General features: G+C 43.2%; 1 protein-coding gene across 2 annotated transcripts; it reads right to left on the reverse strand.

The window, feature by feature from the left end:
- Window positions 1-240: 240 nt before the first annotated feature.
- ZCCHC4 (zinc finger CCHC-type containing 4) lies at window positions 241-14,324 on the reverse strand. 2 transcript variants are annotated; one of them, XM_072125993.1, is made up of 13 exons: window positions 13,716-14,324; window positions 12,181-12,299; window positions 9,834-9,916; window positions 9,456-9,731; window positions 9,231-9,314; window positions 7,909-7,981; window positions 7,661-7,811; window positions 6,515-6,612; window positions 5,613-5,734; window positions 5,177-5,252; window positions 4,300-4,351; window positions 2,142-2,286; window positions 241-508 (listed from the first exon to the last, which is right to left on the reverse strand). In XM_072125993.1, the coding sequence occupies exons 1-13, from the start codon at window positions 13,804-13,806 to the stop codon at window positions 385-387; spliced, it is 1,494 nt and encodes a 497-aa protein (XP_071982094.1). In that variant the 5' UTR covers window positions 13,807-14,324; the 3' UTR covers window positions 241-384. The 2 variants fall into 2 exon arrangements, with proteins under 2 accessions (XP_071982094.1, XP_071982095.1); XM_072125994.1 differs by lacking the exon at window positions 241-508 and adding an exon at window positions 563-1,547.
- Window positions 14,325-14,475: the final 151 nt, after the last annotated feature.

Raw genomic sequence — 14,475 nt, forward strand, 5'->3', positions numbered from 1 at the left:
TTCCCCCTGGTGTTGTGTTCTTGCAGTTTCTGCTGCAGCCACCTTATTCATTATAGAACATTTCCCTACTAGAGAACTTACTAGGGAGCGAGGAAAAGGGATGAGATATGGAATGCCAAAGCCAAACGGGATGTGTTACCTGTCACTTAAACCAGAAGCAAGTAAAAAACACCACATACATCACAATATCCCATGACTGATGTAATATTGCAGCATTAATCACGGTGCGGTACACGCGAGTCACAAGAAAGTAACAGGTAAAGTTGATTTATTTGTTACAAAGTTGTGGCAAAATACAAAAAAAAAAAAAAACACAAGAGGAACAAGACGACAGACTGTACTAAAAAATATATAGTCTGCATCTGTGATGTTATGCACATTATCCTATGATGTGCCGGATGACGCTTTCTTCTTCTTCTGTTTCTTCTTCTTCTTCTTCCATCCGGCTGGAACACTTGCACCTTTCTTTGCACATTGTTTTAGTTTTCTTTTGCTCTGATTTTGACCTCTGGATGGATAAAAACAGAATTTTTTTTTCCATTAAAAAAAAAAAGTAAAAGGCACCATATATGATATAATATGCCACATAGTTAGGACGTGCAAAACTTGGGAGATATACTAAACAAAATGAGTCAAAATTCTGCTGTACACCACAAATAAGAGGCGTTTAAAGGGAACCTGTCAGCACATTTGCACACATACAGCCAGTGACAGGTTCCTATAGAGCCCTATTAACTGACTGACGCCCTTCTTTTAGCTAAAAATTGTTCCGCTTACATCCACATAAATCACCTTTTATCTTATATTACCTGGCATCAGAGGGGTGTGTGTCCTGCTTGGTAGGCCCCTCCCATCTAATCCTCCCCATGTCTTATGTCTCCTTACTGGTCACAGCTCAAGTCATGTGACCAGAGTGACATCATCTCAGGAACTTCAGTCTCTTAATAATAGTAAACTGCACCCCATGCATGAATCTGACCACATGAAGTCACAGCTGCCTCCATGGTCTTCTACTCCTTTCCATCCTCCATGGCGGCTGCTGTGATTTCATGTAATCACATACATGGTGTACAGTTTGCTATTCTTAGAAGGCTGAATGACGTGCAATGATGTCACTGGTCACATGTCATCAATGTAACACAAGGCACCGTGTAAAAAGATTGACACAATATTTCCTATCTTTACATCTGTAGTTGAATTTTAGCAGACGACCCCTTAGTACAAGGAGGCAGGGCAGTGATGTGAAGAGACACAGAGCAGTCAGTCAGAATAATGGGGCGTGGCTCACTGGTATCTCTGACTCTTCTCTTCTCTCAGGAGAGTCAGAAAAGCTACTTTGCATATTAGAAAAATTAAGGTACAGGGCCCACCGGCAGCTAATTTTAGGTGATAAAGGGAGGGCTTGTAACGTTTTATTAGCAAAAATTGTTAGTCGGGGTGGCAAATTCTGGTGACAGGTCCTCTTTAAGTTACTTAACTACAAATACTTATCTCCGCTCTTCTGATCCCGGCGGTGTCCTTCTCTAGTCTTGACATGCTGGTATCACCTGGAAAAGAAACTTATAATTAACAGCACGGAGCGCGGGGATGAGCTGTCCGGTGGTCCGGGCTGCTAATTATGCACGCCTAATTATGCAGCAGGAAGAGGGAGGTGCCGGGACCTGCAGAATTAGAAGCCCGAAGCAGCGGACTTCTTGTCCCCTGTGCTCCATGCTGCTAATACAAATTTCTTTCTTAGGTGAATCCGGTGTTTCAATCTTAGAGAAGGACACCGCTGGGATCAACATCAAGAGAAGCGTAGGTAAGTATTTGTACTACCTACGTAATAGATTCAGGTTCAGGGAACCCAGATTCAGGGAAAGTTGACTTGGCCTATGCTACCCTAAATTGCCCCAATATGTAACTATTAGGAGGTGCAAAGTCATAGCGTGGAGGGGGATGAAGGGAGATGCAGCCAGCGTGGGGCTTTTGCACTCGCTATAGCTTGTGACTGCTCAAGCTGAACAGCTGAGCATGTGAGGTGATGCAGTTGTAGATTTGTATGCCGGTGTATGATAAATCTCCCCCATTTTATCTGTGACACAATAAAGACGCACAATGTACCGGGAAAAATCACACCACGTAACAGTGTAATAACTCACTTATTGTGGATCGCGGAGACGAGACGGCGAGGACAGCTGCTGCGTTTATGATCTTCATCTCCACACAGAAAACAGCCTTTCACAGTACTGCCGCAGGAATGGTCTTCAAGGGCACAGCGGTTACACGAGGAACAATGGCTCCACGCTGGAAAAGAAAGCAGAGCCAGGCTCAACTGTGTCACATGATAATCTATCACTAGAGTACATTTTTTTCTGGTCTTAAATATTTATAATCTATTCTGCTACCCTAATCTACCCCAATTCTACCTTAATGAACCCTAATCTATCCTGCTACCTAAAAGAAACAATACCATGCCTAAGAGCAGGATTGACTACAACAACAGGTCTCCAGGTGGGACTGTGTGTCTAGCACCAGGAAGATGGCAGTCGCAAAAGGGTGCAACTGCATCCAGGCCTGGGGATGGAAGGAGAAGATAACCGATAATTATTTAAGACATGCATACAATTTATTATTGGGCAGGAGCATGTTGATGTGACATCATATAGTGTGCGCGGGAAGAGCGCACAGACATTTATCTTCTTATGGGACACACCAGGGAGAAGAGGAAGCCGGAGCATGGGAGGTAAGTACTGAGTACATTTTTTTTAATACAACAAGGGCCCTGTGACGGCTAATGGACAATTTATTAATGAGGAGAGGTTGCTACCAGACAATTCATTAGTGAGGGGGCACTGCTGGCCATTTCATTAGTGAGGAGAGGCCGCTGCCTGACATTTCATTGATGGGTCGAGGCTGCTTCTGGACATTTTATATATGTTATATGAGTATGGTGCTATGAGTATATGTCGGAGTAGCATATATGTGTATTTTCAAATGTACTGGGGCAGATTTATCAAGCTGTCTGAAAGTCAGAATATTTCTAGTTGCCCATGGCAGCCAATCACAGCTCGGCTTTAAAATATTCATGAGCACTGGTAAAATGAAAGCTGAGCTGTGATTGGTTGCCAATAGGCAACTAGAAATATTCTGACTTTCAGACAGCTTGATAAATCTGCCCCAATGTGTAGGATGGGGTGGCAGTTTGATTTTAGGTATATGGGGGCCCCAATCCAAAGTTTACATCGGAGCTCGGCTCATTGTTCCTGGGTATTACTTCTTCTCCAACAGGTTTCTATTGTCATTAGGCAGCCAGAGTTTCTACCCAGTAAATAGGACAACAAAAACTCGACCAATTTTCAGTGAATGAGTAGAACAACAGATCAGAATGGAAACAATATATAGGAACAGATACATTACAAAATCTTTAGAAGAAGCCAATTGGAAAACAGTAACATATGGACAGACAGTATCTCCTAGAATACTGCTCCTCCATAGCGTCTATAAAGAGATGACTTGAACACTACCGATAGGTGTCTAGATAATGGTTGTATTGTATAACCATAACGCAAATATACAAGTTTCAGTGAGGCGATCCAACTATGTGACAGAAGCAGAACAAAAGTTGTGGTGAAGAATTCTCAATTATGTGCCAACTTCAATATACCGCCCCATACAGGTCTGCACACAGGGCAAATACACTGGTAGAGAAGCTCTTTGAGTAGGTGTAAATGTAGGTACAGTCCAGCAGCAACGAGTAAACTAGATGCAAAGTCAGTATAGCAAACAGTATAAGGCATGTAAACAAACAATAGCCGATTGAATAACCAAAAGTATCCCATGCTACATTTATCAATGTTTTCAAATACTTTTATGACATGTGACAAAGGGGAGTGGCTTTTAAAAAAAAAATAGGCAAAGAGGCGTGGTCTATATTGTGGCAAAAATAGTTCTGCCATAAACAAACAAATCGAAGGCGCCGGTCCGGTGCAGTTGTTGTGATATCAGGAGCTTAGCCAAGAGTGAGAATTCCTTTAGCATCAGAATTTGGAATTTATTTAAAATAGCGAATGCCATAGGGGGGGTTACCATGTTTTTCATTACTAAAATGATAAAATCTTATGAAAATAATTTTCACTTTTCTATCTACATGTTTCTATCTGCAAAGCGGTCACTGGGTCCATCTCCAGGTTTCCCCATCATAGATGACAATATATTATGGAGCATTATAAGAAGCAAATGTCAACTATAAATCAAGGTAATTTTCTGGTTACCTATAACTACTACAGTTTAACAGGGAAATTTTAGGTGGGTACTTACACGGCTTTACACATCTCTTACACAGAGGACAGTGTTTCCACGCTCTGCCGTCCTATAATATAACAATCACATATTACGTTGTGTCTCATGTAATGCAAAAAAGCTATAAATCTACCCCTGCACTTTAAAGGGATCCTGACTATGCAGGCAAATTGGAAATAATCACAAGCCCACCTAAGGGGTAAAATGTGATCGGACAAAGTGTCTACCAGTGTATGGATGTACAAGTCTGTGGGTGTTGTCAGACGCGGCACTTAAATTGCGGTTCCATGGTGTCCGCCCCGGGTGTCACTGCATGTGACCGCACCCAAAAGAACAAATCCCTTTCTTCAAGCATTATATGGTATCACAGGGGGTGCCAATATGACACCCATGTGGGCAACTAGTCGAGAAATGCATGTCTAACAGACAATTTCAAGACATTTTGGACATTGTGGAGTGTCTGAAGGAATTCCTGCAACAGCTGCCAATATACAAATAGTGAAGCCTAAGCGAAAAACACTGACACATGGGAGACCTACAGTAATGCATCCAGCAAGGACACATAAAAACACACACCAAAAGTGCAAAACTCTCAAAAAAAAAAATCAGACTGCATAACAGTAGCACTACATTCACACACTCATTCACAACGGCCAGTCACACATTCTGTTATCTATAGCGGAAAATATAGCGCAGCAGTCTGTGTCTTTATTCCCACCATAACAATGGATTTTCTATGGAGAACGAAATACTGTGCACCGTGCATTTCCTATTTCTTTATGTATGTTATATCTTTCAATAAAGCTTATCGAACAGAAAATGGAAAGCGTCCCAGAAAGCACCTGAGGCAGGTGTGAACTGAGCTGTACAAAAAAAGCAAGAGAAGGACCATTACCTTAGAGGGGCAGGACATGCAGATGTCACAGTGTATATTCTGAGAAGCCACGTATCTCTTACAGACTGCGCAGAACCTGGATTGTCAAATAGGAAGTCATTGTACAGGAATATATAGGAATAATCTGCTTACAAAATTAATTTGTGAATCATATAATGTGTACATGTATATATTCAGTTACTATACATAGATATCATAGGATAGAATATAACAAACCAGGTCAAGTGCTGGGACCCCCAGGGTCCTGGCTGATCTAATTGAGGAGACAGGAACCCACTACTAGTCCTGTACATGCTCAGTCAAGTAGAATTAAAAAAAAAAAATTTGTTTAGAATCTTACTGATATTTTGCTATTGTTTCATGACATTGTTCTTCATTGTTGTATGTGCATGTAGTGTTCTGACATCAGCATATACATGTATCCGCCATACTCTACCTGTAGCCTTCACTTTCTGGAAGGACAATCCTTTCTGGGGAAATGTTGGTGAATATGCGGACAGGCGATTGCTTCCGTCCTGTCTTGCCATATTTATACATGGTGTGGTTATCATAATCCACCTGGAGAGGTAGAAGAAGATAGTCCCAGGGTCAGACGGCTTATCACATGGGCAATCGTCAGGTACAAGAGCTCTTAGGAAGAAGTAAATGTCCTCCATACAAGTCACCGCTTTTGGCATCATTGGCAGTGCATTGCCTTGTATACACAGGGATATGTAATATATATATACAGTACTGCTAATATTCACCCAAAATAAGAGGGAGGAAAGAATGCAGCAATTTAGGCATTTATATATAAAAAAAAAAACAATATATGAGTAAGATAGATATAATAGATGTGATATAGAATAGATAGATAGATAGATAGATAGATAGATAGATAGATAGATAGGGACAAGTTACCAACTTGGTGCTTCTGGCTTATAAGCTATAGCTAGGCACCGCTGTACAGGCAGGTCGTGGGTTACCTAGCCTCTACAAGCAAGTGTAGTTTATTTATAAACACTTTGCTACATAGTTGTGTATTCTTGATTGAGTTTTAGATACATTTTTACTTTTGTGACCCCTGCTGGTGGTTCATGAGGGTAATCTGTATTGGTCCTTAGTAGGTGACTAGACATATGCATCAGGTCCACACCACCACAAGATTTTTAACGTTAGTTGTAGTTCACCAATCAAGTGTTGTAGCAATTGCACTAATACACCAGTATTTTATCATTTGTTTTCAATACAAGCTAAGTTTTAGACTCATGGGTCTCAGTGAGGTCCTTATGGACCTTTTTTGTATATAATTTGCTTGCAAGAGTCTGACCTGACCGACCCCCAGCACAAGTCACTCACCTGATAATCTAACATGGTGAAACCCGGAAAACACTGAACGATACGAGTCTCAAAGAAGTAGGGGAAGATCCAGAACATGGGCAGCTCGGCAGAATCACCTGTAACACAGCATTTTACTGCTTAGTAGTCATATACCAAGTGTGACACTATGGGGGATGTTTATAGGGATAGAAATATTAGCAAAAGCTCCTCCAAGCAAATAGAAAACCCCAAAACTAAAAGAAACCCTGGTATTGTAGGCCCACAATGGTAATGTTATTATTTCTAACACATTCATATATTCTTTACATGACGGGGAAAAACCTGCTTGTCCCCAACATAATGTCCGTGTATTGTCACTGGGAAAATGGTAAAAGATGGGTATGGCACGCCCCCTTGTGGACAGATGTATGCTCTGCAATGAGAAGGCTGGTCCGCAGGAAAGCCGTTCTGTCTCCTGGGGGAGGCTCTGTTGCAGAGATATATGTCGGAGCTGGCAGGAGGAATATGCCAGAACTATAAGCAGGAATATTACATGGCACATATCATATGTCCCTGATACTTCAGAAAACAAATTATTTTTCATTTCTTTAGTTTCTCCAGTACTCCACAATACAAATATTATATATTGTGCTAACGAACCCTTTGATGCGCTGTATTGTACAACCACACCTGGTCGTGTGCGGTCACACAGGTGCACGGCTCGTTATACTGGTCATGTGATGTCACACAGGTGCACGGCTCATTATATTCCTGGTCATGTGATGTCACACAGGTGCACGGCTCATTATATTCCTGGTCATGTGATGTCACACAGGTGCACGGCTCATTATATTCCTGGTCATGTGATGTCACACAGGTGCACGGCTCGTTATATCCCTGGTTGTGTGATGTCACACAGGTGCATGGCTCGTTATATTCCTAGTCGTGTGATGTCACACAGGTGCATGGCTCGTTATGGTCATGTGATGTCACACAGGTGCACGGCTCGTTATATCCCTGGTCGTGTGATGTCACACAGGTGCACGGCTCGTTATATCCCTGGTCATGTGATGTCACACAGGTGCACGGCTCCTTATATCACACAGCTCTCATTACACTCTGTGATATAACGAGTAAAAGCAAAATGGGACCAAAGCAATACACATATACATCATTCCCACTCACCTGGGTCTGATGTCGGGCTCCACATGTTGCTAATTTTTTTAAAGCTGAAAGCCAGAGGTTCCACTAAACCTCCAAACGGTGGATCAGTCACCATGATGACCCCTCGCCCGCCATCTTCCCGCAGGAACTTCTGACACATGTTGTGTGCGGCCTGGAATACATTATCAGGATGTGACACTGAGCAGAATACAACGTGTACAAGCCTTCCCTTATACTGTAGATGTATGACCAAGATGGAGAATATTTACCTCTCCGCCAAAAAAGTGGTGGTTAAACATGTTGTAATGTCCAAATTCATCCTCGCCATAGAACTGAGAATACCTGAAACAAGTAAAAGACATTACTGTTATAAGGAAACTTTGCTAAAAAAGTCTCGGTCAGTCATGGACACTGATCTGCATGGGCTGCATGTGCTATTAGGGCCTGTGCCTCGGGCGTCCAGCCACAGAGGCCGTGATACCAACCAAAACGCACCGTGTGACTGTGCCTTTACAGTGTATAGGAGTGGGAGCATGGTAGGGTCTGGGTCACTGTATATAGGAGTGGGGTCACATGTAATATTTATAATATCTTGAAGTGTGGCATAGGAAGTCATAGGGGCACATTTATCAAACATTGGTGATATGTGCCCCTGCTGCCCGCTGGATCTATCAGGAGGCCCCAGACTTTCGATATATCCTGTTGGGCAGCAGGTAGTCACATACCGGGAAATGCCCCTATTTCTGGGTTTGTACACCAAAATTCTGGCGCACAAGCCCTGATAAATGTGCCCCCTAGTCTACAGGAGTGGAGGTGCTTATAGCATTAGTCTCTAGTAGTGGTTGATATCTATAGAAGCAATAGATTTTATTCTTATCTTTATAGCAATGAATAACATTGGTTTAATTACTTAGTAATGATGGGATAATAAAGTTAATAATGGTTGTATATTAAAGGGGCACGTTCAGGCTTAGTACAGCTAACATTATGTGTAATGGTTACACTATATAGTATCAGTGCTCCGGACATTATGTGTAATGGTTACACTATACCAGTGATGGCAAACCTTTTAGAGACCGAGTGCCCAAACTACAACAAAGACCCGCTTATTTATCGCAAAGTGCCAACACAGAAATGTAATTTGTGATTTATACTCCCTTCTCTGTCACAGTTTTCATTGATACCAACACCCTGAGGACACTAATAAAGCAGAAAATAGTCCCAGGTAGAGCTGTCACTTTAAAATAGATCTGTGCACAGCAAGTCCTGGGCTGTCTGGGGCTGCAGGAAGATACCTGGAGTCATTTCTGGTGATGGCCTGGGTCCCCACAGAAAGGGCTCTGAGTGCCACCTCTGGCACCCGTGCCATAGGTTCGCCATCACTGCACTATAGTATTAGTGCTCCGGACATTATGTGTAATGGCTACACTATAGTATTAGTGCTCCGGACATTATGTGTAATGGCTACACTATAGTATCAGTGCTCCGGACATTATGTGTAATGGCTACACTATAGTATCAGTGCTCCGGACATTATGTGTAATGGCTACACTATAGTATCAGTGCTCCGGACAGGTATCTGCCCCCCTACCTGAAGTCAATGTCTAACAGCAGACTCTTCACCTTCCGTTGTGACTCTTCGAGGCTTGATTTTGATCTTATCCACTCGTGTAACCTGAAAAAAATGGGATATATGATATATTATTTTTCTATCTGTCCTCCCCATTCTTGGGAAATTATTTAACGCACTTCCAGCAGCTAGTATACTGTACTGTAGAGGTCAGGGGTGCACCCCTAACGCTAATTGTAGACATACCTGGGGGTGCCCACACACAGCACCCGCTTATATCCCAGCCTGGTAATTGCATCCAGGAAGAACGAGCAGCTCCTATCTGTAAACAGGTATTGGGCGTTACTCTTCTTATTCTCCAGAGGATGCAGGAGCTGACTAGGTCTCCTCAGGTGAGATATAGAGACATCACCAAGAACATGGTGCCCCGAGTGCTCCTGCCAGTCGCCCTCCAGCAACAGCTGCTGACAGTCTCTGCAAAACTTCCTTTTGGCCAATGGGAGTGCAACAAACTCTTGAAACCTGTGAAAGATAATATATAATATATTATAATCTACACACAAATTAATATTAATGCACATTTATATAATTTTATTAAAGATATATCTATTAGTAACAGGTAACCTTGTCATGTACTGCTGATGGCTCATAGGGGGCTGACAGCTGCGATTATACTCTTCTCGTGATTGAAGTCGGGCTTGTGAGACCTGCCAACATTGAACAAAGAAAAGTGAAATATAAATGTCCAATAAAATATAAAGCGTAGCCTAAATATTCTATAACGGGGGTTTTATTGAACTAGGAAATCTGCCCTCGAATGATAAACCAGGGAGACTTGCTCATAGATCCGGGCACCGTGACTCTGGTAATCTTTGTTAGCCATGGTCTCCTTCCTTCTAAAATCCACATGATCAATTATGCTAATGAGCCCAAAGTTGCGGTGGGGGCAGGGCCGGATCAAGGGTGGTGGGGGCCCCTGGGCGCAAACTGGTGGGGGCCCTTCCAACCATGTTTTAGGAAGTATATAGCCAGCCCCTGTAGTATACAGCCTGCCAGACTGCGTATATAGCCCTTCAGCTCCTGTAGTATATAGCCTGCCAACCTCAGTCGGAAACTGGTGGGAGCCCCTTTAAAAGTGAAAGTGGTGGGGGCCAAGGGGCTCAAGCCCCGGGAGCCCCTCCTTTAATCCGGCCCTGGGTGGGGGTATTATCAGAGTCCCTACATGCTGCAGCCTCACAGGCTGTTACACTGTGTGTGATGTCCTGGAGTTTGGCCTCTATAAAATCTGGTCCCTGAAGTATTTGCCTAAGGGATACAGTGGTACTGATCACCCCACTAGGCTTCCCCAATTCAGATATCCAGGTAATAAGGCCCTTTTCTCTATTCCCAGCATCCATATGACTATCCCGAATCTCCTAGTTCGGCTGCATGATACCATACCAACACCAAGTGGTGAGAATAGGTTTCAAAATGGGCCTTGTTATACTGTATGTGTGTCCGAAAATACCACCTTGGAGCTCCTTCCCTTAAGCTTTCAACCTACCGAATATACTCGAACCGAGTATAAGCCGAGGTATCTATTTTTAGCACAAAAAACTGGGAAAACGTATTGACACGCGTATAAGCCTAGGGTGGGAAATGCAGCCGCTACTCTCTAATTAAATGTCCACAATAATCCCTCTAATTAATATAATCTCCAGCAGAGTGCCCCCATAAAAATAAACAGACATAGACCATAATTCTCTGATCACATGTATTAACCTTTTAAATGCTGCCAGGAAACCTGTCAGTGGTTTTTAAAATAGATCCACTCGTTAACACCCGCGATCGGTGCTGGCACCTATTACAGGTTTTATCCCTTACATGCTGTGGACTGAAGTCTGTGTTAGTGTCCGGGGACCTAAACCCACAATATTCTGCACAGAACCAAGTATTGTGGTTCGGGTCTGCTCATCAATATTGACAGGTCGTAATATTAGGGGGTCCAGAATGTAATAAAGCTGGCACTGCAACAGATTAAAGTATTATTATAGCGCTTGTAATATTTTAATTCTATCTTTATTTCTTTTAGACTTTTAGGACATCATTGCTCTCCCTATAAGCACCAAAAGCGTCATCTGCTAGAGGCTGTGAGCTGCGGAGGTGAGGAGATGGATGCAGTTAGGTCCGAAGATTTCTCTCTGGATTACTTGTATATGTCCTGTATATGGAGGACGTGACTACCCCTCTCCATGGATCATATGAGAAATTCTATAAAACCTGGCAACCTTGGAAGACATTCGAACAAACAACCAACTACAGCAATGCCACGTGAAATACTGCGGTGGTCTCATCCTTAACCCTAATCTGATCTGATCTTGGGCTATTACAGGCAGTCCCCGGGTTACATGCAAGATAGGGTCTGGAGGTTTGTTCTTAAGTTGAATTTGTATGTAAGTCGAAACTGTATATTTTATAATGGAAGTTCTAGACAATTTTTTTTCTTTTGCCCCAGTGACAATTGGAGTTTCAAAATTTTTGGTGTACAGTAATTGGACCAAGAATTATCAATAAAGCTTCATTACAGACATCTTACAGCTGATCATTGCAGTCTGGGACTATAGTAAAGCATCCAGAGAGCTTCACCAGAGGTCACAGTGGGCAGAGGGGTCCGTCTGTAACTATGGGTTGTCTGTAAGTCGGGTGTCCTTAAGTAGGGGACCGCCTGTATATATTGTCTACTCATAGTATGGCTGTACATCGTTCTACAGTTTACTATGACATTTAGATTTCTTTTCGCTGGGACTGCAATCCTCACACTGTTACTGTTCCTTTGCTCTTTTAGCCAAATAACATTTTTTAATAAAATATATATATAGATATATTAGGAGAGGGGTCTTTCTGTGGCATCCATATGCCCCATTATAGAGAAGGAGTGATTTGACCAACCCCTTTTATAGTTTCTCTTCGCACATATTACGATTATGTTTACCTTTTCATCTGCCCACTGAAAAAAGCGACAATCTTTCCTGTCACGACAGGCAGAACAGGCGAAAAACCTTCTGCCTTGCTCCTTCCCCTGAGACACCTTCACAAATAATAGCGTTGGGCCTGTGGAAATATAAGGACGCAGAGTTATTATAACTACAAGTAACAACTGACAGACTGGTAATACGAGACAGGGAAACAGATGAGAAAGAACACCAAGGCTACATTCACACTGCCGTATGGGGGACGTATATATGGCCAACGTTTATACAGCCCCCATAGACGGCAATCGGCGCCAATGCCATACGGGAGGGGTACGGTGCAGCACACGTGCGGCACTGTACCGTTCCGTAGCCGGGAGAAAGATAGGTCCAAAGGGATAGCTAGAGCAACCTGAAATATGATGATCTCTACCATGAGCTGCGTTTATACCTAAAAGCTTGCAATTGTCTGGAACTTGCCCCTGTCTTTTGTGTGTGTGTCTGTGTTTTAGGCTTGCTTGATTTATCTTACAGGGTTATAAATCTGACATGAGTTTTTTGTTTTGTTTTTTTTTTTTTAGGCTACATTCACACTGCCGTTGCCCGCCTGTACCGTACCGTAGCGGGCAACGGCAGTGTACGGGGAGAGGAGGAGGAGGTGAGCGCAGCTCACCCCCGCCCCTCTCCATAGCAACCTATGGCGCACGGCGCCGTATTACGGGAAAAGATAGGACCGCTCCCGTAGGGTGCCGTGCGCCCTTAGGAGTGTATGGGGGACGTATATTGGCTATATATACAGCAGCCGTATATACGTCCTCCATACGTTCGTGTGAATGTAGCCTTAGTCTTTTTAAAATAAAAAAAAATTGCAATTCTGTCACAGTGAACTGGGTGAGTGCCAAATTTGCAAGTCCAAAATTTTGGTCGCAATCAGAGTCAAGTCGAAATCAAGGGCAAATTCAGACAGGCATTTTTTTATACCCATAAGCTATTGTTTTGTTTTTGTGTGGATAGCTTACGGACCCATTGATTTCCATGGGTCTGTTCACACGTCCGTTGTTTTTAACAGATGAGAAAGAAAAATAGTGCATGCTGCAATTTATTCTTTCATATTCAGACCACAGACCTCCATAGAAGTCAATGGATCCACAAAAACAGCGGCACATGGATGACATCAACACAAGTGTCTAGATCTAAGTGCACCAACGATCAGGAGGGAAACACAACATGTGGATGCGCCCTTATGTTTGCAGCTGACTTCAAGCTATTGCTCTCTGTTATCAGCTTCCTTCAGGCCACCATAGAGTTAGTCAAAGTGATTACTAACCGGAGGTCCCGAATACGGTTCTGATCGGCACTATTTGGAACATGTATCCACTACTGGGCACCTCCCAATATTTAAAGGGGTTAAACCAAGTTTAGGCATGAGTTTTGCTACGTAAGATGATTTTCAGTTGGATTTGAGGGGCAGATGTCAGGATATTGGGATATACATGTGAGTGTATGGCAATACTTGGAGGATACGGCGGGTATTATAGCGGATTATTGTGCGTCTCACCATGTGGGCAGTGGGGGACATGCTCTCCGCTCCGGGCACTCAACAGCACTTTGATGCCTTCCCTCTGCAGCGCTTCCCCTGCCTCCTCCATGCTGGGATCTCTGCTGATGTCACTGGGAGGGGCCAGAAATGTGTCATGTGACCAGCCACTGCTTAAAGGGAGTGTGCAACTTGGAGGGGAAACAGTTAAAATATCATTGTAACAGTAGAAGCACTGGTGCTTCACAACTGTATCCGAAAACACAAACTAAACTGCATCCAAAAATCTCAATTTTTGTGGGTTTCAAGGTGGCAACTGGTGACAGCTGGTCGCTCAGTCCGCGCACATCATTGCCAGACCAAGCTTTACTGCAACTAGAGGGGAGACCCTACAGAGAATATATACTATCACTGTACTAATATATATGACTGGTGTAATATTTGGGTAGGTTTAGGGCATTACATGCAATACAAGGAGCAGGCAACCTATGAAGGAACCTATGGGCTCTGTTACATTTGGGACCATTGTAACCCGTGTTATAAGGATGCAGAAAAATAAAGTTGCATTTAATAAATTTAAGGAAAAAAAAAAGCTTCTGGCCCGTACGGGGATCGAACCCGCGACCTTGGCGTTATTAGCACCACGCTCTAACCAACTGAGCTAACCGGCCATACGCAGTGCAGGGGGGGCGGATCACACTTTCCATGTGGCGTCCATGCACGTGATTCTCTGACATGTTTCCCTGCCCAATGGTGGGCGTGTTGTCAAAAATGCTGAGCA

The sequence above is a fragment of the Engystomops pustulosus genome, chromosome 1, assembly GCF_040894005.1.
Source record: "Engystomops pustulosus chromosome 1, aEngPut4.maternal, whole genome shotgun sequence".
NCBI lineage: Eukaryota > Metazoa > Chordata > Amphibia > Anura > Leptodactylidae > Engystomops > Engystomops pustulosus.